This window comes from Engraulis encrasicolus, chromosome 1, assembly GCF_034702125.1.
Source record: "Engraulis encrasicolus isolate BLACKSEA-1 chromosome 1, IST_EnEncr_1.0, whole genome shotgun sequence".
Classification (NCBI taxonomy): Eukaryota; Metazoa; Chordata; class Actinopteri; order Clupeiformes; family Engraulidae; genus Engraulis; species Engraulis encrasicolus.
In genome coordinates this window covers 38,822,428-38,847,682 of record NC_085857.1, presented here as the reverse complement: position 1 = coordinate 38,847,682, position 25,255 = coordinate 38,822,428, and the positions used below count along the sequence as shown (strand labels likewise).

Here is a 25,255-nt window from a genome sequence, read left to right as displayed (position 1 = left end):
AATGACTTGGTCACTGCCATTCTGATAACACCGAATTTGTATCAGGGGCCATGTCTTCAAAGTTGAATGTCTCTATAGCCTTTTGGCGCTGAGGGAATCGACTCACTGTTCAACTCAACTCGCCTACATCATAACCTCACTGCCGTGACCTTGCCGCACGTTTTGGTCTCAGCCGTGGTTGAAGAAGCCAGGGCACCATGCTGTTGCGCATGCTGTTGCGGTTCAGTTCTGTTTCTTGGGCCTCCCCTGTCTACCCCTCCCACTGCTTTCTCATTTTTCAATCTCTAATATCAGAATAAACAACCCCCCCCCCCCAAAAGTAAGAAGAAATATATAATATAGGCTCTGCATGAAAAGGGTAAAGCAATTAATGATGGTGGTCTGTGTATCTTGTTTGAATATGCGTTGACTTTCTGTTTGTCATACACTTTCAGTGTGAAACTGCATTAGTGTAACAGCTAGGTGAGTGATTAGCAATTAGCCTCCTGAAGAATCAATAGCCACCTACTACTCACCTCATCTCGCTCTCCTTTTCCCAAGCACATAAACATCCCTCCCGTCCCGATATTAAACTCTCTCTTCCATGAGGTGATCATGTTATAATACTGTAGTGCAGGCAGAGGTGGAGGGCATTTATTATGCCCTTCTGACATCCTCAGAGCTCGCTTCAAGAGGTACAATTAAGCGCAGGGTGAAAGGGAAGCTAGCTCCCTGTCATTATCAATCTTACATTTTGTCCCACTGTTTTGTTCTGCTGTTTGACAAGTTATGTTAATGAAAAGGAAAAAAAAAACCTGTGTGCAGACCCATAAAAAAAAGCTCAGATATAAAACTTAACTCTCTAGGTCGTCCTCAGACAAGCCTTCCATCATTGCTTCCAGTCATCCCGATTCTCCATACATCTTTTCAGTTCACTGGTACTCTGGACTGTTGCGTCCTTCTTGAGTAGGTCGACACATGTTAGTGTGGTAACTTATGAAACTTAAAAACTCCTAGCCTCTTACTGCAGCTGGGCCCGTCGAAGGGTCTATTCACTCTTTACTCACCAACATCATAACAATATTGCTATGACAATGCAGAGAGTCTTCAGTAACCGATTAAGACTTGGCCATTACCATTTTGGTAACAATAAGGTTACTGTATAACAGAGGCTCTGCGTTAAGGGATGCCTTTTGATAACTGGATGAATTAGAATCTTCACAGACATGCAGCCTGTTAAGTTTCCGCAAGGTGACTTTGTCTTTCACCAGATTCTTTCATCCCTTAGGTCTGGTCTTGTTCTGTGTCGCATCATACTGTACCTGTGCACGAATCCCATCTAAATGTGTGAGACGCGCCACTTCTCCTGAGGATCCCGCGGCACAGACGCAGGTAGCTCGCAGGTAGCGTCCCGAGGCGCCACGGACCGTGTCTGACAGCTCGGCCTGGTGTGTTGCTCGAACATGCGCCGTCTGTCCGCCCCGCCAGGGCTGCTGACAGCTTTCACTGGGCCCGGGACAAAGCCATCTGAAAGGGCCCCCTACCCAATACATACAATGTGATGGGGACCCAATTCTGGGACCCCTATCTCCCTTGGCCCGGGACAACATACCCCTTTGTCGGCGGGCCTGCGCCCTGGGCTCCCTCAGCCAGATGTCCCCCAGACTTGAAGCCGACGACAGCGGAGGAACACACCACGGGGTGTGGGTGCGGTGTTGCACTACACTTTTCACAAGTGAGGCTGCCGGGTGATTTTTAATTACAGATTTCCTGTGTAATAAGTACATACGTCGACAAAATTCGCAAGGAATCAGTCTGTTCTGCTGTACAGCAGTAGAGTGATTACAAACCTTGCTTGTCTTTGTTTGTCTTCCTCGTTTTTCTTTTCTTTTCTTTTCCTGAACAGAAGGAGCAGCAGCTGCCAGTAATTGCTATCCTTATGCCGACGCATCATGTATTTTAGTTACTGATTCGACAAGATACACACGCGCACACACACACACACACACACACACTCACACACACACAGACACACACACACACACACACACACACACACACACACACACACACACACACACACACACACACACACACACACACACACACACACACACACACACAGAAATGTAGTCTAGGAATTGCAGGCTGTTCAGCTGAGATTGACTGATCTCTGCGGGACGACTCCTGTCTCTCCACCCCAACTCTCTTTGCAAAGGATGAAAGCGAAAATCATGGTATACTGTCATCCTTCATATCGTGCTGTTTCCACAGACGACGGAATTTAGTTGCCTTCAACTGTCAGACAGTTCCTGTTCCCGTCCTGGTTTCTTTGACTTGCCGTCAAAACGTTAATGATATTTTTACCGATACATTTTCACTCACAAAGAGTGCTTGTTACCCGAAACCGAATCTGATTACTGCTTTCCTGACGTTATTTGACTTGAATTTTACAGCTAATGGGCCGTGTTTCTGGTTTAATTAAACAAACTCATTAAAGGAACGCTCATCTGTCCTGTTTGTGTTCATTATTTTACTTGGAATATTCCTCTAATTACATAGCCTGGCAAACAACAAGGACTTACCATGTTAGTCAGCTCTGTCTCTGTCTCTGTCTCTGTCTCTGTCTCTGTCTCTGTCTCTTTGTCTCTGTCTCTGTCTCCGTTTCCGTCTCTCTCTCTCTCTCTCTCTCTCTCGCTCTATCTCTCTCTCACTCACTCTCTCTCTCTCTCTCTCTCTCTCTCTCTCTCTCTCTCCACCAAGGCCAGAAACGTGTGGAGACTCTTCTCAATCTCACTATCTTCTATACCTCTTTCACTCTCTCACTCTCTCACTCTCTCTCTCCTCTCTCTCTCTCTCTCTCTCTCTCTCTCTCTCTCTCTCTCTCTCTCTCTCTCTCTCTCTCTCTCTCTCTCACGCTCTCTCTCTCTCTCCCTACCTCTGTCTCTCTCTCTCTGTGTGTGTGTCTCTCTCTGTCCCTCCCTATCTGCCTCTCTCTCTTTATCTCTCTCTGTCTGTCTCTCTCTCTCTCTCTCTGTATTTCTTCCTGTCTTCCTTCTAGGACTGGGTACCGAAATTCAATTCTTTGATGGAACCGAATTAAAAGCTAAGGTTCTACTTGGCATCGAAACGTGCCTTGTCTGTCGGTTCCACGTTTCGGTTCCTGAAGTCTGACTGTCAGAGCCATCAAATGTGTGTTTAAGCACGCGGCCATTTCAGCCAACCACAAGTGTCACAAACTGACCACGCTCCTCCTCTTCCCGTTTCGCACCTCATTTAAACGATTGATAAGACAGCTGATTTTCAACCAGCTGATTGTACTACTTGAGAAACAAAAACATGCCGTCGAAAGCGTGGCTATATTTCAGGAAAGTAGATAAGGAAGGAGCGCGCTGCAATATCTGCGATAAACTAATATCATGCAAGAATGGCAATACATCCAACCTGTTCAAACACTGCTCTTGCATTCGATTAACTTGCGTGCAGAGAGTTGCAGCATCTTTACAACGGCAACACACCGTCAACCTCAACTATGCCTGCTGCAATACCGGCAACCTCAACCATGACCTCGACTCTTCGGGAAGATGTCTCTGACTCCTTGGAAACATGTTTTTCCATGAAAAGAGTTAACTTAGAAATGGTCTTGTGTTGGAGAAGTTCAAATGTAGCCTATTTAGACCGTCGGTTTAATTCGAGGGAACAAAGAAGAGCACAGCGACAAAAAAGATTTCCTCTCTATCCGGCTGGAGAATAGCGCCATTGTTTACTTGAAGTAGCGGCCGCTTAAGGTTAAATAACTGTGGATTGAAAGAACATAAAAACGTTCCGTAAAAAACTGCAAAAAGCTAAGAATCTCAGCTTTCGAACAAGCCCTAACACATGTCTGTAGGTCTAGGTTAAGGAGATCGCTGGCTGTTAGGGAAAAAATTACGAGATAAAAAAAATGGTTGGAAAGCGCTATTTTTTCACTTGCAACAGCGGCCGCTTACAGTTCAATAACTTTTGATTGAAAGAACATAAAAACGTGCCGTAAAAAAACTGTAAAAAGCTAAGAATCTCAGCTTTCGAACAAGCCCTAACACATGTCTATAGGTCTACGTTAAGGAGATCGCTGGCTGTTCGGGAAAAAATGACGAGATTAAAAAAAAAAGGTTGGAAAGCGCTATTTTTTCACTTGAAACAGCGGCCGCTTACAGTTCAATAACTTTTGATTGAAAGAACATAAAAACGTGCCGTAAAAAACTGTAAAAAGCTAAGAATCTCAGCTTTCGAACAAGCCCTAACACATGTCTATAGGTCTACGTTAAGGAGATCGCTGGCTGTTCGGGAAAAAATGACGAGATTTAAAAAAAAAAAAAAAAGGTTGGAAAGCGCTATTTTTTCACTTGAAACAGCGGCCGCTTACAGTTCAATAACTTTTGATTGAAAGAACATAAAAACGTGCCGTAAAAACCTGTAAAAAGCTAAGATTCGCAGCTTTCGAACAAGACCTAACACATGTCTGTAGGACAGGTTGTTTTTACCACTAGAAAGTGGCAATCTTGGGTCTCTGTTTTGGTAAGCTGTCGACAGACTGGGTAGCGTAGGCTACATTAAAAAATCATGTCAGGCACGCTTGACATAGGATTGGTAGGCCTACCATAAGTGAAGTTGCACCGTACAGCAGAACAATTTTAATCAGACATGAGTAGGCCTACATTTATCAGTAGGCCTATCAAAACCGTTCATTATACTTGCCAAGCCATGCTGAGAGGACAACTTGCAGCATGCAATTAATCATGAATGCTGTATAGAATTAAATGCCTTTAACCCGCCATTGCTTAAGTCACGATGAGCGCCGCCTTGTGGCAGGCAGGGAAACTCATGATTTACAGACCCGTTACGCCATCTACTGGCCACTTTGGGTAACTGCAGGTTTAATTCAGGGTTTCTAGGAACCGAAAATGGAACCGTTATGGTACCGGAACCGAAACGAAGGAACCGGAAATGGAACCGGAACCGAAAATTGTCAATCAATACCCAGGCCTACTTCCTTCATATATTCTTTTTATATCTTCTTCTTAGACTCCCTGCAGCAGGCTTGGCTGTGTTGTTGTCTTTGTGTCTGAATAATTGTTAGCGATTAGAGACAAACAGCCTCGGCTCTGTGTGTGTGTGTGTGTGTGTGTGTGTGTGTGTGTGTGTGTGTGTGTGTGTGTGTGTGTGTGTGTGTGTGTGTGTGTGTGTGTGTGTGTGTGTGTGTGTGTGTGTGTGTGTTTGTGTGTGCGTGTGTGTGTGTGTGTGTGTGTGTGTGTGCGCGTGTGCGTGTGTGTGTGTGTGTGCCCTCCCCCCCGCCTCTGTGTAATAGAGATAAACCATTTGCAGTTGTTTGTGTTTGTGTATGGGTTTGTTGTTTTACTTTAATTTCGAAACATTGTGATTGGAAGATGAACTTGTTTGACTAACAGTTCCAAGATGATGTAGTTGTTGTTTGGTTGGAAGCCATATGTGTTTGTTTTGTTTTGTATTGTGTTGTTAACCCTTTCTTGTTTTAATCAAAGCTCCCACTGTATTTGCATACTATTTGCTGTATCCTCACATACTGTATGTGTTTGTTTTGTGTTGTATATCCTTGAATTTTTAATCCAGGCCTCTCAATATTTTTGCATATGCGTTGTGTTCCCCCCACAATGAAAGGCGGTCCAGCATCTACCCACCACCGATCGGCAGAGTGTAACACAGCAGATCAGTAGGTAACACTTTACTTGACGCCGGTGGCATATGCAGGGGTGTAGTCTACGTAGAACGCAGGTATGCGTAGTTTGCCCACTTAACTAAATTTCAGGGATTTCAGTATACCCACTTAATATAGATTTTTTTCATTGTTTTGAATAGCACAAATGTATACAGTATACCCTCTTCAAAAAATGCTCAAATATACAGTATACCCACCACGAAAAAGTAGACTACACCACTGGTCATATGCATGTCCTTTTAGTGTCATAATAGTGTCATGGCACAGTTATGCACGTGTCACTATTATTATGACACTATTATGACACTGTAATGACATGCATAAGATAATGACCCGCGTCAAGTAAAGTGTTACCGATCAGTGGTAGAGCTGGGCAATATGACGATATATATCGTTATCGTGATAGAAAACTGCATATCGTGCCCTTTCTCCTCTATCGTTTATATCATGATAAACAAATTTGATCAATTTTATACAATTTAATATCATTTAATTACATTTCATGTTGCCACTATGTATGCTGCTCTAAGTTCATTTAACTGTAAAAAACAGAATTAAAAAATCATTTTAAAGAAATGTGGTTTTGCGACAGGACAAAATAGAGGAAGTAAAGAGAATAACTGAAAACATAAATAATTGTGGTATATCGTGATATATATATCGTTATCGTGATATTAAGTAATCCATATCGTGATATAGGTTTTTTCCCATATCGCCCAGCCCTAATCAGTGGCACTAAAGTGTCATCAAGCTTCTGCCGGGCAGGGATGTCAAACTCAGGCCCGGGGTCTAAATGTGGACCGCAGGATCGTTTTATTTTGGCCCATGAGAGCATTTCAAAGGTTTATTACAGTTGGTCCACATACGCCATGAATTCATAAACTGTAACATGACTTGAACATGAAACTTGTTGTTTCATAGGGAAATAAGTGGCCAAAGTCCAATGTAACCTTTTCCACTCATAAAAGTACAACAGAGGATGTTCAGGCACATTTAAACTACGATAAGTGTTTGTGAAAATTGCTCTTTATTAAGTGCATGCATGGTCAACTTTAGCACACTTTTAAAAAATTCATATCGAGATTGGCCTGTGACATCATCCCGGATTTCGATTTTGAGTTTGACATCCCTGGCTTAGGGGAATACGCAGTAAAAAAAAACAAAAAACAAAAAAAACAGAAAAAAGCATGCACATCAGTCTCAAAAAGATTGGGTGCAGGACCAGCAAAATCACATGAAAACTGAAAATGAAGTCCACGACACCATACCAAGCTCCCGATTCTTTTCAGGGAGCATGCCCCTCATCACACATTAGGTGGTACGCAGGACAAAAAAGGTTAGGAAACACTGCTCTGAAGTGTCATCAGGCAGACAGGCCTCTCTGCCATGCCCCTTGTCCCCTCCTCCGCCAACCCACCACCGCGGTCTCACCGGGCCAGACAATTACCCCACTAATGGGGCCCGTTTATCTAACCTTGAGGGCCTGCGTGTCCAAACAAACAGTGGCCCAATTACAGCCACACTGCGCTCCCAGCCCAGGGCTAATTGGGGGACCTTTCCATTTGTCTCACCGATCGCTCCCTCTCTCTCTCTCACCGTCTGTTGTTCCGGCTCGCCCTCCATTCAGGTGTCTGAGGAGGGATGTCAATGGGATGTACACGCACACATGCAAGCACACACGCAGGCATGCACACACACACACACGCTCTCTCTCGCTCTATCTCTCTCTCTCTCTCTTTCTCTCTCTCTCTCTCTCTCGCTCTCTGTCTATCTCTATCTCTCTCTCTCTCTCGCTCTCTATATCTATCTCTCTCTCTCTCTCTTTCACACACTTATGTAATCTCTCTTTCTTTCTCTTTATCCCTCTCTCTCTCTCTCTCTCTCTCTCTCTCACTCTTTCCCTCTCTCTCTCTTTCACACACTTCCTTACACGGACGCGCGCGCGCGCACACACACACACACACACACACACACACACACACACACACACACACACACACACACACACACACACACAACACAATATCGACAGGCGTTGGGCATGTCATGTCAGCAGCCATTGTGTTGTGTGTGGCAGTCTGCCCCGCCCCACATACACGTATGCACCTCCTTGGGCTGCTTCCTCATTTATTGCTGTCATCAAGCATCCCCCAAGAGCAACCGCAAAGCCATCAATGTTGTCGAAAGTTAAATGATTTGTTTATAATCTGCTCCACTTATTTGTGCCCCTCCAGACACCACACAACACACTGGCCTGGTTTGGCCCGGCCTTGTTTATGATTACAGCTCCCTTGCTGCTAGATTGTTTTGACTCGGGCTGGTCGTATTTTCATTCTGGTGGCAACAGAGTTATTGTTATGTCTCTGTGTAGATAATGATTCTCTGAACTGGTCTGAAGGCTCCCCCTGTGCTGGGGATGGAACTGCATGACACTAGGTCAGGGGTGGGGACCCTTTTTCATTGGCCACTCAAAATGTTCAGTTCAGTCCACAGAGGGACGTACTATGAACACAAACCAGGATTCCCCTCTGCACTTAAGGCCTATATTGAAGGTGGCCACCTTTACAACAGCCCCCACCTTCATTAGGTCCCCTGAAAATATAAGTTATATAATGTATTGCTCAAGTCATTTCTAAGACTGTCTTCCAAAACATGTCATAACACTGCATAACTGCATAACACATCACATTTATATCTGGGCCGGATAAGGCAGCCTTACCGGCTGTACGTAAACAGCCCCTGAGCCATAGGTTCCCCACCCTTGCCTTAAGTGATAACTCAATGCTCTGCCACACAGTAAATTAATGCAGCGTTTATCTAGCCAGGCCGTGCCCTCCTAGTGACGCAACACCTTCAGTGCTGCTTCTATTTGCTTCGGGAAGCAAATTACCATTTGCAAACCAAGGGAGGCGGGTCAACCATAACCTTTGGGAAATGTTAATTGTTATGGTCTTGGTCAGACCAAGTCTCAAAAAGATTTGAAAGTCGATTATAACCAGGCTAGCGTTTATCAGCACTTTAGAGAGTTGATTGGACATCTTCCAGAGAGTATTTGGTTCCAGAGTACTCTCTAAGAGTTCAATTAACACTGCATTTCTGGTGTGCATTGGCTGGTCTGAAGGCCCCTGTGCTGGGCATTGACTAGTATGAACTGCATGGTCTTGGAAGATAACTCAACTCACTGTGGCCTTTTGTTGAGGGAGAATTGGTTCCACCTACAGTATGGCAACAGGTGTTTCGATGGCCTCAGTGTCGTTGTCATGGTGGGCTGTCAGGGGTCTGAGATTGGCAAACGGAGAAGGACACCTTTACAGAACATCATCTCACACTGATCACGCCTTCAGCTCACACCGATGACAAATGTGTACAATGCAGCCTCATAACGCACAGCCTTGCACCATTGGAAGAGGAATACTACAGTAGTTCAGTGAAAAGACACCATTGGGAGTATTGCCATGCTAGTATTGTAGGGCTGTAACGATAATGTATCGAACCGAGAAATCGTGATACATAGAGTCATGATACTGTATCGCGATACTAGGAGGCAGTATCGTGATACACCTTTAAACGTTTTGTTAACCACCAGTCCAGAAAATAATAACTTGACGTGAAGTGATAGTGCTTCCAAGACTCTTGTAACCTATTCTACCTACAAACTATCCGTTTTTATTGATGAATTTATTTTATAATGTTGGAAAGTTCGAAATCGTGGTGTGTATCGTACCGTAGGTCAAAAAAACGTAACACGAACCGAATCGTGAGTTGAGTGTATCGTTACAGCCCTATAGTATTGTCATGCTAGTACTGTATTGACAGTACAGTTACATGCTGTATATCAGGGTTTAAACGTGTGTAGTTTTTAGAGTTAAAGACCTTTTCTGCTGTGTGACAATCAAATCTGTCTGTCTGATTTCAGTTTAGTGTTGGTAGCGAGCAGGGGATTGTTTGGAGGTTGTGTGAGCTGAAAAGCTGACCAGCCCAGTTAAGTACCTTGCAACCCCCCACCTCTATCTTATAAAGTCCCGTTGGTGTATTCCTCTGTCATTGCTCTTTGAAGCCTGCTAAACAGACCATGAAAGCCGGGGCTGTCTGTAAGAGTGCAGATGCCTTCAATTAGCTTTGTAGTGTATTGTTTACACTTCTTCTTTTGAGTGCCATAATTTCCCGACAGACACACCGCTTGGCTTTACGCACGAGCGCACATACACACGCCCGCATACATGAACGAATGGACACACACACACACACACACACACACACACACACACACACACACACACACACACACACACACACACACACACACACACACACACACACACACACACACACACACACACACACACACACACACACACACACACACACACACACACACACACACACACACACACATTTTACATGTTCATGCTTCTGGAATGTGTCAGCCAGCCTCAGTGGCAGAGTGGGAAGGTCTGCCATCCCTCCCAGGCCTTTGTCAGATTGTGGCAGTAAGAATTGGTTGAGATAAAAGCCTGTCGTTGAGCCCCTGTGTAATTACCACTGTCCCCTATTTGTCCTTCAATAGTGGGATGGAACTCAGGCTCGTCAAACTTCTTTTAGCGCTCGTAGCTGGGCTAGTGTCACTATGGTGCCTGCCTTCAGTGTTATTCAGTGGAGGTCTGTAAAGGCTTTGGTTTGCCTGGAGGACTTAACTTTTTAGCTACCAAGTTAATAGGTAGGAAAAACAAGTCAGTACCACTGGGGTGAACATTCAAACAAAAGTATCAGTCTTACCTTTTCAGCAACCAATTAGTGAACGAAAAGGCAAGACAGTACTAACAGGTCACTGATAGTACAGACTTATTTCACAACCTAAAATACTTGCAGCATTATATAATGCAGCATTTTGACCAGTTAAATGGTCTTATGATCTCTAAAGGTCACTTTAAACATCCTTGAACACACAGAGAGAAATTAGACATGGCACACACATCAGAGGTTAAAGGGACACTGTGTGAGATTTTTAGTTGTTTATTTCCAGAATTCATACTGCCCATTCACTAATGTTACCTTTTACATGAATACTTACCACCACCATCAAATTCCAAGAATTCATTATGACTGGAAAAATTGCACTTTTCATACATGAAAAGGGGGATCTTCTCCATGGTCCGCCATTTTGAATTTCCAAAAATAGCCATTTTTAGCTGCAAAAATGACTCTACTTGGACCATACTAGAAAATATTTGTTTATAACTTAACAAACTTTCATGTAAATATCAATTTTGGCAATAGGCAGCCCAGTTTCAATGAGCAGCATAGTTGCAGTACCTTTTTTGACCATTTCCTGCACAGTGTCCCTTTAACTAAGGTCAAATAAGAATGACATTTCGTTGGCCGACCTGGAGCTATTACACTATAGCTGGCTGCGTTGGAGAAAGATACTTACTATGTGCTATCAGTTTTACGGTTTTATTACATGGATCATTTGTAGTGCTCATGTCAGACGTATTGTTTCCAGTGAGCTAAGGTAGAGAAATAGGAGACTGTGGAAGAGATATTTCCACAGGATAAATTGTAGCGTCCATAGTGCAATGCATACGGACAAAAGTTTTCAGCTGTTCAGCAATCTAGGTAAACGCTATGCTCCACCTTGAGGAATGGTAATGGTAGAGCCTACCCTCATTCAAAGCCCATAACGCACCACAGAAAACCATTACCGGTGTTATATGTGCCACAGACTGTTACCTGTTACCTGTGTTATATGTGCCATGCGAGCACTATTTGTATTTATGTAAGCTACTTCACTCCTTAAAGGGACACTGTGCAGGAAATGGTCAAAAAGGGTACTGCATCTATGCTGCTCATTGAAACTAGGCTCCCAATTGCCAAATTTGATCTTTACATGAAAGTTTACTCAGTAATAAACAAATATTTTCTAGTATGGTCTAAGTACAGTCCTTTTTGCAGCTAAAAATGGCTATTTTGGGAAATTCAAAATGGCGAACCATGGAGAAGATCCTCCTTTTCATGTATGAAAAGTGTGATTTTTCCAGTCATAGTCAATACTTAGAATTTGATGGTGGTGGTAAGTATTCATGAAAAAGGTAACATTAGTGAATGGGCAGCATGAATTCTGGAAATAAACAACAAAAAATCTCACACAGTGTCCCTTTAATTTCCCCAGGGATCAATGAAGTTACTCGACTCAGTAACACTTAACTTGATGCCGGTGTCATATGCATGTCATTACAGTGTCATAACAGTGTCATGCCACAGTTATGTATGTGTCATAAACATTATGTCCATGTCATAAACAATTTATGACTGTTGGCCTTGAGTGACATTCGGTTATGGCAAAGACAACACGAGGTAATGACATGCATATGACACCGGCGTCAAATAAAGTGTTAACCGCTACTCTATTCTACTGTACTCTACTCTACTCTATTGAAACCATACAAAATCTAAGCAGAAAATTTAAATGTTCTAAAAAGCACTGCTTACATATTTTTCTATGTAATTGTGAAACACCTTTGCCGTTATTTACTGCAATTCACACAGCTTTTTTTCTTATTCACTTGTCAGTGGTTTGTCCATTTTATTTTATTTTCCTGTTCTACATGCAAATGTTACGGGGAGTGACCTGTGGCATTTCCAAAAGAGCAAGTGCTAATAGCTAGTCAGACTACTTTTGTTCACAACATTTATAACACAAAGCAGCAGTTTTAGGGGAACTTGCACTCTCCCTCCCTTCACACAAAGGAGGTCAAATTTTGATAAACAACGACGTGAGTACTCCAATTGTCACGACTGCGGTAGTGTAGCTCGCTGCAATTGTGATGGACAACCCATGGTGCCTGGCGTTCTCTTTTCTCCTCTATCTGAAAGCTTGGAAAGTTTATTCACCTCACGAATATTCCAATTGTCATGGCCTGCGATAGCTGTAATTGTGATGGGCAACCATGATGTCTGTTTTTTGTGTGTTTCTGTTCTGTCTGAAAAGTTGGAAGCAATTCACCTCGTGTCTCGGAGTAGACACATTTACACACCATTGAGCGATTTTTATTTTTTTTATTCTCGGTGAATTAATGAGCTATTGTGTGTGAAGCTTAGGGAACCTAGTTTAAGTGTTGAAGACAAAAAAAAATCTTATTATATTATTTCATGGCACTCATATACTACCATCTGAATAGTGTCTGCTAGCGAGGGGAAAAAGACAAATAGATGCACACACACACACACACACACACACAATGGCTGTGTGTTGCGTTAAAGAAAGAAAGAAAGACAGACAGAGAGAGACAGGACAAAGACAAATAGACACATAGACAGCCATGTGGGTGGGGGCATTCTCCCAGACATGCCGCGCTACATAAATCCCCCTCTCCTGATATGGGCTGATGTTTATGCGAGGTTGGAGATGAGTGTAGTGTGAGTGTTATAGCGGAGAGGTGACTAGTGGAAAGGCAGTCGCTGTCTGCTCAGACTACTAATGTGTTCGGCTGTTTTGCTATGCTGTTGGGAGTCAGGCTGGCTGGCTGGCTGGCTGCATGTGACGGCCGATAGTAGTCCTCACTGAATTCAGAGCTGTCAACAACAACACAGTTTAACCCATGTTTGCCTGATTTTCATAGACTTCAGATCACGTACCGCGATTCTGGTCTGACCAGGACTATAACGATTAGTGTTTCCAAATGGCCTGGTTAACCCGCCTCCCTCGGCTTGCTACTGGTTGAGGGCTGTGCCGAAGTTTGAACCAAACATTTCTTAGTCCCAATAGAACGTCTCTGCTTAAACCACGTCCACTGCTTAAACCACGCCTTGAACACGCCTCTACCCAGGACGGTTGGAAATGCTCAGTTGATTGGTTCCCGACAAAGTGGGTGGAGATCTCGCTGTAGCGGGATCGGATTCTACACTTGAACAAGCTCCTGGCCCTACTGTGTGTAGCTGAGCCGAAGGCGTTTCGTCACCAGTAGGGCGGAGCCCTGCTAAACCCATGCAGCCTCTTACTGCAGATGGGGTCGCCAGTGGGCCTATTCACTATTTGCTGAAAATACTTAACTACATCATAGCAACATTGCTATGAGAGTACTGAGAGCCTTAAGTAACAGATTAAGACATAGCCATTACAATTTTGGAGACGGTATGGTTATAACATAGACTCTGCGTTAAGGGGTTAAGCCTGATGCTGTGTATATGTTGCATTAAACAATAGGCGCCTGGAGCGATAGAGACGCTGCATTCATGCTCTTGAGATTTTAGTTTTTCATTACAAAAGTGGGTATGTTCGAAGTGAGTGAACATATTCTATTGCAAGATGAGGGTCCTAGCTTTTAAATGGAAAATATTTTATGGTTTTATTTGTTTCAGAGGCTGAGATATTTAGGTTTTTATAGGTTGAGGGCACATTTCCCCAAAAAGGGCTTAGGCATTCAACAGGTTTTTTTGCAGGTGCCTTGTAGAAACTACAGTCTAGTAAATTATGACACTTTCCAAATAGTCAACACTCTATTTTGAGGCAATGCAGTGTTAGACAGATTCCATTGTACATTGACATGCGATCTGAATGTAGAAGCCGCTGTCCAGGAAACACTTACCCGAAGATTGCGTGCATTTACACCTTGAAAACTGTTTCTTGTGAAATGGACTGTAATGGATTTGTTGTGTTATCTTTTTTCTACAGTCGAATGATGCTCATTGTGAACCTCATTGTAGTGTTATCCAATGGAACTGTCTACAGACTACAGAGCATGTGCAAAAGCCCTATTTTTAACAGTCTAGTGAACAAATACATCATCTACATCACCTGGTTCTACACGAGGTTTGTTTCAATAATAAACTAACTACCTGACTATTGAGTTCTGCTGATGACAGTAACAACAAGCCAATTTAGTGAATAGTTTGAATATGGTACTTAAAGAGCTTCGCTACAAAAAGGATGTATATCCATATTGGACATTTTGTATTGGGCATTCTATTGCATTGCATTGCAAATTGCATTTTATATAGGTTTAAAATGTATATTCTCGAAACATTTAAATGTCAAGAATTCACATATAGGTGATAAGACTTCTGAATAGTCATTTCCAATAATAAAATGCAAAAGTCAACAATGGTGATGAATAGTGTACATCGTTTTGCAATGAAATTCTTCATTTGTAAAGGTTGGGTTGCACATCATGAGTGAAACGAATGCGGACAGCATTGGGTAAGCGGCCATGAATGAGCCCAATTAGAGTATGACAACTCCCACAGTGGCAGCCTGAAGACGGATACCAGTCCAGATGCTCAGGAGAGAGAGAGAGAGAGAGAGAGAGGGGATGGTGGGATTGAGAAGAGTCTCCAACATTTTTCTGGCCTTCGTGGAGAGAGAGAGAGAGAGAGAGAGAGAGAGAGAGAGAGAGAGAGAGAGAGAGAGAGAGAGAGAGAGAGGGAACATCTCTGTATAAAAATCTCTACTATGTTGTTGTTTACAGTAAGTTTTCTGCATGCTGTTAGATCTGACTGCTCTCCACCACCAGCTAAGCAGTAGGCTCCATTTCCTCATTTGTTCATCATGCCATGTAGCATGCGGCTGCGGGGAATGAATAGAGGGATCTGTGTGATGGAGTGCTATCACACAGTAAATTGCGCAGTGCTTGTTTAAGTGATGTGAAGCGTGTCAAATATTACACTCTTGTACCATAGTTTTCCCTATTACCTTTACTCTCCAAGTCATGCTTGCACCACAATAAAATCAGAAAAACGTATCCTGTGTGCTCCAGTCGTCCTTGGCCCAGTCTCCTTTGAAGTGGACCAGCTTGCTCCAAACTTTACTCTCCAAGTGTTTAATTAAAGACAGCTAAAATGTGAGGGCGCAGTTGGCTCAATGAGCTACAGTAAGACGCCGTACCATTACGTTGGTGACCCGGATTCGATTCCGATCCGATCCTTTTGCAAATCCTTCCCTCCTATCTCTCTTTCACCACTCATTTCCTGTTTCTCTCAGTTGTACTGTCACAAAACAGCTAAATGTACTATGCATTAGGTTAGGGTGGGCTCTAACTGCTATTCTAATGTTTGTTGTTTGAAATATCTGGTAGTATGGAGACGGGTTCAAGGCCAGGTGCCACGACTACACTACACTACTCCTGCCCTTCGCTACATCTTCTGTTACTTTTAAAAAGTTTGTACTGTGCACAAGATTGTGATATTGTGTGTGTGTGTGTGCGTGTGTGTGTGTGTGTGTGTGTGTGTGTGTGTGTGTGTGTATGTGCGCGCGCGTGCGTGTGTGTGTGTGCATGCGTATATGTTGTATTTTGTGTTGCTGCATCATATCTACGCCCATCCATGCTGGCAAGGTTCTGAAGGTGGCTACTTATTGTGCGTGGCCCGGAGAGAGGTCGGGGTGGAGAGACTGGTTGGGAGTCACAGATGGCACTTGACGGAGGCTGACTGGCTGGTGTTGGCTGGTGGTGTTGACAGGCTGATAAAGGGAACAGTGGCGAGAGAGCATCCATCTCACCACACATGCGGGCTAAAGCACCAGGCCAGGGTTCACTGGCTGGTTGGCTGGAGACCACCCTTGCACTCACCTCTTTCTCTGCTCTGACCCTCTTCCTCTCCTGTCCTGTGCTGTCCTGTCCTCTCCTCTCCTCTCCTCTCCTCTCCTCTCCTGTCCTGTCCTCTCCTGTCCTCTCCTGTCCTGTCCTCTCCAGTCCTCTCCTCTCCTGTCCTGTCCTGTCCTGTCCTCTCCTGTCCTCTCCTGTCCTGTCCTGTCCTGTCCTGTCCTTTCCTCGCCTCTCTTCTCCTCTCCTCTCCTTTCCCCTCCTCTCCTCTCCTCTCCTCTCTCCTCTCCTCTCCTCCCCTCTCCTCTTCTCCAGCGCCACATCTCTGCTACTCCTTTCTTTCTTCTCTTCTCTTCTCTTCTCTTCTCTTCTCTTCTCTTCTCTTCTCTTCTCTTCTCTTCTCTTCTCTTCTCTTCTCTTCTCTTCCCTTCTCTCTAGATACTGCTCTGTTTCGACTGTCTTTCTTTTTGGCTGTCAATATTCCTCCTCTCTCATCCTTCATAACATTTTATCTCCCTTGTTTGGTTCTTTCCTTCCTTCTTTCTTCCTTCCGTCCTTTCGCTCTGTCTGTCTTTATTCTCGTTCCTTCTTTATTCTCTTTCTGTCTGTCCTGTTTCATCTTCCTAATGTTGGTTCTTCTTCCCTTACGTTCTTTCACTCTTTCCATCTTTACTCTCTTTCCTTCTTTATTCTCTTTGCCCTCTGTCCTGATTCATCTTCCTGATGTTGGTTCTTCTTCCCTTACGTTCTTTCACTCTTTCCATCTTTACTCTCTTTCTTTCTTTATTCTCTTTTCCCTCTGTCCTGATTCATCTTCCTGATGTCGTTTTTTTATTCACCTCTTCTTTCATCTCCTCTTCATCTCCTCCGCCAGTCTCCCCGTCCCCCTGGTGTCCTATTCATCACACGGTGGCCTCATCCTCTCCACTGCGCTGGCCCCCCCCCCCGTCTTCTATTGCTCTATCGCTTCCTGCTCCCTTCATCCTTCCTGTCCTCTATACGTACGGTATGCTCTTCCCTCCATCTTCATGTCTGTCTGCCGCCCATCAGCCCATCTCTCTTTCATCCTTCTCTCTCTCTCTCTATCTCTCTCTCTCTCTCCCTCCCTCTCTCCCCCCCTCTCTCTCTCTCTCTATCTATCTCTCCCTCCCTCTCTATCTCTCCCCCTCTCTCTCCCTCCCTCCTCCTCCCTCTCTCTAACACTCTCCCTCTCTCTCTCTATCTCCCTCTCTCTCTCTCTCTCTCTCTCTCTCTCTCTCTCTCTCTATCTCTCTCTCTCCATCTCTCTCTCTCTCGTCCTGCTGTAGTGCTACTGCTGACTGCTGTCTGTCTGACTGCTGTCTGCTGTCTATGCCCCCCTGCCTGTCATTCTAAAGCCCCTGTGTGGAAGGTGACCGGTAGGGGGACAAAGGGGTCAGTTGTCCCAGGCCCAAGGAGAGGGGAGGGGAGAGGGGAGGGGGCAGATTTGGGTCCTCATTACAGTGCTTGTATTGGGTTAGGGGGGGGGGTGGACTTCAGATGACTTTGTCGCAGGCCTGGCCAAAGCTGCCAGCAGCCCTGTTTAGCCTGATGTTTCTAAACCACAAGGATCATCATCATCCACCCGCTGATCCCTCCTGTCCAGCGGGCCGCCAGATATTACACCACCCCATTACGGTGCATTGTGGATGTTAATTCGTCACTTTGGTAGTCCAATGTAACACTCATAGAGTTGCGTCTACTCTCTACATGTTACACTAAGTTAACACTGAGACAGACCGAATTGGCTGTGTACGGCGGCACACCACCCACCTACTTGCAAGCGCCAGTTCTCCCAGGTCTGATTCTTGTCCCCTCAATACAACTCCATTACGGATCATTTTGAGAATGTTAATTATTTCAACACTTTGGGACTCCAATTTAAAACTCATAGAGTTGCTTCTACTCTGTAAATATTAAATTTACACTTGTACAGACCGAATTGGCTGTGTACGGCACATCTTCCACCTAAGCTACTTGCCGGCACCAGTTCTCCCAGATCTGATTAGTGTCCCCACCACGACACCATCTCCCACTTTACCCTCAGGTCCCCCATCCCTGGATTGATGACACTGGCAGAGTGACAGATACTTGAGTTACTTTGGGTGGAAATTGGGTGGCTGGGGGTCTGGTCATTATTCTTTTTTCTCAGAGAACATTTTTCTCTGTCTCTGTTGCTCTCTCTCTCTCTCTCTCTCTCTCTCTCTCTCTCTCTCTCTCTCTCTCTCTCTATCTCTGTCTCTCTCTGATCACATGAAAGATCTGGACACTTTAATTGACAAATATCTTATAAGATGAGGTGCTCTGCTCTGTGAGAGATGTGGAGATGGTGTTTTCGTTGACTTTGCTTTGATTGGAGGCCGTATATTTTTCCCGCCCTTGTGCTGCTCTATTGATTTAGTTCTGTTTTAGTAATTGGTCTGGCTTTATAAATTATTGTTATTAAACACACTAAAAAGTCAAAAAGAACTCTCTCTTGCTCTGTAGCTGTACTTCTTGCCTTTTGCAGTTGTTATAATTTTATTCTTTGTGTGTGCATATATCTGTTTTCTTCCTCTCTTCTTCTACCTTCACAGACTTCCAACACCCTCTCCTTTTCCCCCCTCTAGTGTTGTTTTTAACGCCTGCTGAAATATTCAGATCAAGGCTATTTTATACTATTATTATTATCATCCTCAGTTCCTGTAAATATTTCAGTCCTGGGGGCTCGTCCGGGAAGGTTTGCAGTAACCCCCCTCGGCTCTCCCCCCTGCTGCCCTACAGGTAGCGTCTGGCCGGCTTACAGCGCAGGTCTGGCTCACATCAGGCTGAGTTCTGGCCCAGGTCTGCAGGTGTGCTGCTGATGATGGGAGCTCCCAAATGCATTTCCAGTGTCCTGCTGCTCAATAATAAAGCAGCGCTACTGCGGCTCTATATGGGGCAGACACACACACACACACACACACACACACACACACACACACACACACACACACACACACACACACACACACACACACACACACACACACACACACACGCATGCATGCAACCACACACGCACGCACACACACACACACACGCTCAGAGGATGCTGCTGCTGCTTGCGTGCAAGGAAGGTACACCTAGGTGTGGAGGAGAAATCTGTCTGGGGGTTATTTATAGAAAGGAGAGTAGTATGAGTGAGTGTCTGTGTGTGTGTGTGCGTGCTCTATCCATGCGTATGTTGATTCTTTCTGTTCCTCAGTGTGTGTGTGTGTGTGTGTGTGTGTGTGTGTGTGTGTGTGTGTGTGTGTGTGTGTGTGTGTGTGTGTGTGTGTGTGTGTGTGTGTGTGAGTGTGAGTGTGAGTGTGAGTGTGGAGACTTATTACCACCAGTACTCAGTGTCTGATGAGTTGCTGACGCCCCCTGGTCACCTACCTGTCTCCACAGTCATTGGCTCCACATATACAGCAGGACACACTCACACGGCCACTGACAGCTTTGTCCAGGCGCAGGACAAAGTCATGTGGAAGGTCCCCCCTACCCAATACATACAATGCAATGAGGACCCCATTCTCTGCCCCCTTGTTTTGACTGGGCCCTGGACAGTGGACCCATTTGCTCTCCCCAACAGCTTTCCCACATGGGCACATTATCCTCCATGTGCATCTGAAAGGGCCCCCCTACCCAATATTATACAATGTCATGAGGACCCCATTCTCTGCCCCCCATTTTTTCCTGGGCCTGGGAGAGGGGACCCATTTGTCACCCTCCTGTCAGCTTTCCCATCATCCTCCATGTGCCTGTGGGGTTGAGTGCCTCCTACCTGGAGGACTTTGTCAGGGCTGACTTGAGGTCAGCTGTCTTTCAGGTTCCCGTGTTAGCGCACATGAGATGTTTGGTCAACAGGGTTAGTTGTGTCAGGTATACTGGTGCACTGCACACAGGAGGAGACGTGGCGATGAGTGTCTGAGGGTTGTCAGAGTGTTTGTTGTGTTTGGGTTTGTACAAGGTGACTGATCTCAGTGGACAAAGCTGCCTTACAATGGCAAAGTACAGTAACTATGAGTACGGTGAATCTCAGAAAAATGTGTTCAAATCCTTGGCTGTGGGTTGGATATAGGGATGCGATTAATCGATTAAAAACATGAATGGCAATTAATCGACATTTCAACTGACAAGAGACCCAGGTGAAATGGGCATGTGAAGAGTGTGTGTGAAGAGGGGTGTGAAGTGTGAATATTTAAATCACCTTTGGATTAAAGAATTGAAACAGAATTAATTTAAATGTGGTATTTTATCTCAATTTTTAATAAAAACAATTCGATTTAGTAAGGTTTTTTTTCGAGAAACATTGAGATTTCGGGGGGAAAACGCCGCTTATCAATTAATCGTAAGTCGATCGATAAGGCTATCAACTAATGATTAATGAATTAATCGTAATTTGCATCCCTAGTTGGATATTGTAGTAGTTACTGCTTCTTTTACATAGCAATATCTCTAAAACAGGACACATTTTGACCAGACGGCTTTCTCACAAGATAAGGGAGGTGTAATGAAGACCATTTTCAGTCTAAACTCAATTTTCACAAAATATGTGATTTCTGCAAGTTGGTTTTATAATGCAGAAATGTCTTCATAACATTGCCTGTGCATACAGTACGTGTGTGTGCAGATTTGCCCGGATGGCGACTATCTGTTTCTTGTACTGTCTGTGTATTTGTATGCAATGTGTGGAGCGTGTTTTCTCCATGACTAACCTGTGTTGTTGTTGTTGTTGTGCTTTCTTCCATGCAGGTCCTCCTTGACGTGTCCTCATTGCCTTAAACAGAGCAACACGTTTGACCCTTTCCTCTGCATCTCGCTCCCCATCCCACTGCGACAGACCAGGTGAGGAGAGGCCTCCAGCATCCAGACAGTGTTGCCAGATGTGTCTGACCAAATCCCACCCAAAAGCTTCTCAAAAACCGCCAAAATGCGCTAATTTTCGCCCAAATTCAACAAATTACATTGACTTCTATGGGCCCAAAACGGCTGAAAAAAAAAAGCCAAATGGCCAATTTTTGCGATTTTTACCCGCACACGCTCACCCAAAGTAGCCCAATTGGGCGGGCATCCGTCCAATCTGGCAACACTGCATCCAGACTGATGGTCTGATAGACATACCTAGACAATGACAATGACATACTACTAGCCTGTGTTTTTTCTTTCTCTCTTTCTTTTTCTTGCTCTCTTTTGCCGTCTTTCTCTCTTTCTTTCTTTCCACACATTGAACATCCAAATTGCGCTTTTCTTTCTTTCTTTCTATTTCATTATTCTCTTTCTTTCTTTCTTTCTTTCTTTCTTTCTTTCTTTCTTTCTTTCTTTCTTCCTGTCTTTCCTCGTAAAAGGCATTGAGCATCCAATCTGCTGGGTTGATAGAGAAGATAGTGACCTAGTCACTGACAGTGTGATTATAGTTACATGTTCTTGTGACATTGGCAATGACATATGTATAGAAGCCTGTGGCTTCTTTCATTCCTTCTGTCTTTCTTTCTGTCTTTCTTTCTTTCTTTCTTTCTTTCTTTCTTTCTTTCTTTCTTTCTTTCTTTCTTTCCTTCTTTCCTTCTTTCTTTCTTACAGACACATCGATCATCTTGACTGATCGACTTTTAGTCACTGACAGTTTTTATTAGTTGTCTGCTCCCTCTTCACTTCTGAGCTTTCTCTCGTATTTTAAACCTACAGTATTTTAGACATGTACGGACACCTTCTCGTCATTTAATTCCAAACATGACCTCATCCAAAATGTCCTAAAAACACCAGTGTTAGACACCGGTTTTCCCTAGATTCTATCTATTGGCTAGCTTGCCATATGTAGGCAGGTACAGGTACAAGACAGTGAGTAGTTGGGCATGTGGGTTTGTCTGTGTGTGTCGGGTGTGCGCCCACGTACTGTATGTGCAAGCATTTGCAGGAGAGAGAGAGACAGACAGACAGACAGACAGACAGACAGACCTGTGTTTGGCCTTGGTGTGACTTTCAGGTTTCTAGTTTTGTCAGACCACACACACAGGCATGCACACATGCAAACTCTCGCACACGCACACGCCCACGCCCACGTCCAGCATATATGTATCACATAGATTGATTTACTGCAAAATTATACACTCCTAAAAATGGTCTGACCAAACATTTGCTCAAATTCCCTAAACAAGGTGAAACAGCAGACGCCAGCAGCCCCGTACCACCAAAGAGGAGGATCAGTCTGCCATCACTGCCACTGTGCTTATGGAGGAGAGAGATGGAGAGAGACCGAGAGAGAATGAAGAGGGAGACAGAGAGAGGGGGTGAAGAGGAAGAGGCAAAAAGAGAAGGAAAGAAGAGCAGGGAGAAAGAGACTGGGAAGAGGGAGAAAGCATGGGAAAGGGAGAAAAACAGAGAGAGGGAAATGAGGAGGAAAGTGTGTGTGTGTGTGTATGTGTGTGTGTGTGGGGGAGAGAGAGAGTGAAAAAGAGGAGGAAAGGAGAGCTGATAGAAAGAAATCGGAAAGGAGAGAGAATGAGAAAGTGGGAGAGAGAGAGGTGAGGAGACAGGGAGGAAAGAAAGTGTCAGGATAAGAGAGAACGAGAGAGAGACAGAGAGAGAGAGAGAGAGAGTAAGGCCCTTAGGGATGACAGCAGGTTAATCAGCATGCGTCTTGACAGATATGCTGCTACCATCACATCCCGCTCCTCCACAATCAAATCTGAAGGGTCCACTTCATTAGGGCCAACAAGAGAGTGGGCGTCTCATCCCTGCCTGCCAGCCAACCCACAGCCTCTCCTCTGCCTCATTTCTGCCTCTACCTCAGCCTCAGCCTCACTATCCCTGCCTCAGCTCTCCAACCCATTGTATTTTGTCATACATCAGTAGGGTTGCCACCTGCCCCGGTTTTTCCTGATTGTCCCGGTTTTTATATGCGTTCTAGCATCTCTATAACATGGTATGTTCGTCCGTCCGTCCGAACACCGGTCTGTCCGTCTGAAACACATTCTTTACATCATCCAAAACACGATCTTCGCTGCCATCGGCCGCATCTTTGTCCGCCTGTATGACTTGTTAATAGTCTATCCCCAGAAAAAAACAAAACATACTTTCCTGGACACTAAATGAAGGATGCCATTGCATACAATGAAAAAAGGTCAGTTGTGTTGGAAATTGGCAGGTTTTTTGTCAGACAGGGGTGGCAACGCCACACAGTAGATCGGCCCCTCACATTTTTCTATGACATAAGCTCAGTCCACTGCCTGTATTAAAGACAGACCAATGGACCGCTCCATTTGAATTAAGGGGTCGGTCTCAAAGGGAAAAAAACAAGCAAACAAACAATATTATCTGCCCCTGAGGACTGTCGGCTCACCAAACCAAAAATTGGTACACAACCATATTCAGATGTAATCTCCTGTGTCCCTTGAATGTCCCTGAACATTCACCTACACCTCCAGGGGCGGCAGGTTCATCTGACCCCCCACCCCCTTCCACATCCCCCTCACTCCTAAACAAACACAATGTTCCTGTACAGGGCCCTGTTTCTCGAAACCATCGTTGCCAATGGGAAATTGCATTGCAACCAAGTAAGTTATGAACTTAGTTCGCAACGACACTGTCGAGAAACACACTCCTGGTCGTAAACTGCATGCACCTGCATGGGGATGAGATTAGCTTTCAGTAATAGTAGAATACCTTTTCCACAACATAAAATTGTCACATGCAAACCCTCCAAATAGCAAATCAAATAGTGCAAAGTACTGAAAATTGGCCATGCGTTCTGTTGTGCTACTCGTGCGACGTCTATGTCTCCATCCTGGTATATGCAACAGAAGGACAGATGTGATGAAGTGTATAATTGGTCTCTGTGTCATAAAAAGCCATAACAGCTGTAGGGGACAGAGCTCCTTGATGGCTGCGTTACGACTTTACATTATTCATAATGCGTCCCCCATTACCGTCCACAATAAATCACACTGGACACTGGCCCACCCGTGAGGAGGCATGCCTGTTGCTTGGGGATGTTTGGGATGTTGTCTCATTCGCCACATTTACATGAGGTTTTTAATCCCGAATTAATAATGAATATTTATTCAGAATTAAATGGAGTTAATTCTGAATTAAATGTCTCATGTGAACGTAGCCATTGTCTCACTGTTTGGCTCTCTCTTTCTCTCTTTCTCACTCTCAGCCATTCTCTCTCCTTTTTCTCTGTCTCTTTGTCTCTCTTTTTTTTTCTCTTTTTTCTCTGTCTGTCTTTGTCTCATAACCCCCCCCTCTCTCTCTCTCTCTGTCTTTGTCCCACAACTTTGTCTCTCTCTCTCTACTATTAACTCTGCCTGGCTTTCTCTCTCTCTCTCTCTCTCTCTCTCTCTCTCTCTCTCTCTCTCTCTCTCTCTCTCTCTCTCTCTCTCTCTCTGTGATGGCATAGCAGCTGCCATGATCACCATGGCCTGTGGCAAAGTGATGGAGGCCTGCAAGGCTCTGTGTAGTCGGTGGGTTCCCAAGTTCCTGCCTATCCCATAGAACGATGCTCAGAGGGCCTGATTATCATTGGCCAGCTGGAAGACTCACAGGCAGACAGACAGAAAAAGGGAGATATAGACAGACATACAGACATGTGCATACAGACATACAGTCTGTACACATACAGACAAGCAGACAGATAGATAAGAAACATAGCCTAGTTTGCTACATCCTGTAGACTGGTACTGGAAGTGCCTGATAGTTGGCCAGCTGTAAGACTCAAATTCAAGGAGAAAGTCAGACACACACACACACACACACACACACACACACACACACACACACACACACACACACACACACACACACACACACACACACACACACACACACACACACACACACACACACACACACACACACACTCATGCAGAGAAATCATACTGTAGCTTACATGGACGGATGGACGGACAGCTAGACAGACAGACAGACAGACAGACAGACAGACAGACAGACAGACAGACAGACAGACAGACAGACAGACAGACAGACA

At 44.5% G+C, this 25,255-nt stretch overlaps 1 protein-coding gene across 1 annotated transcript in view; it reads left to right on the top strand.

Annotated features, from left to right (window-relative positions):
• The window catches only part of usp43a (ubiquitin specific peptidase 43a), a 172,095-nt gene that overhangs the window by 61,442 nt on the left and 85,398 nt on the right, over positions 1-25,255 (top strand). Inside the window, exon 4 of the mRNA XM_063201860.1 lies at positions 21,025-21,117. Coding sequence (XP_063057930.1) covers positions 21,025-21,117 — 93 coding nt within the window. The remainder of the gene's footprint in view (positions 1-21,024; positions 21,118-25,255) is intronic.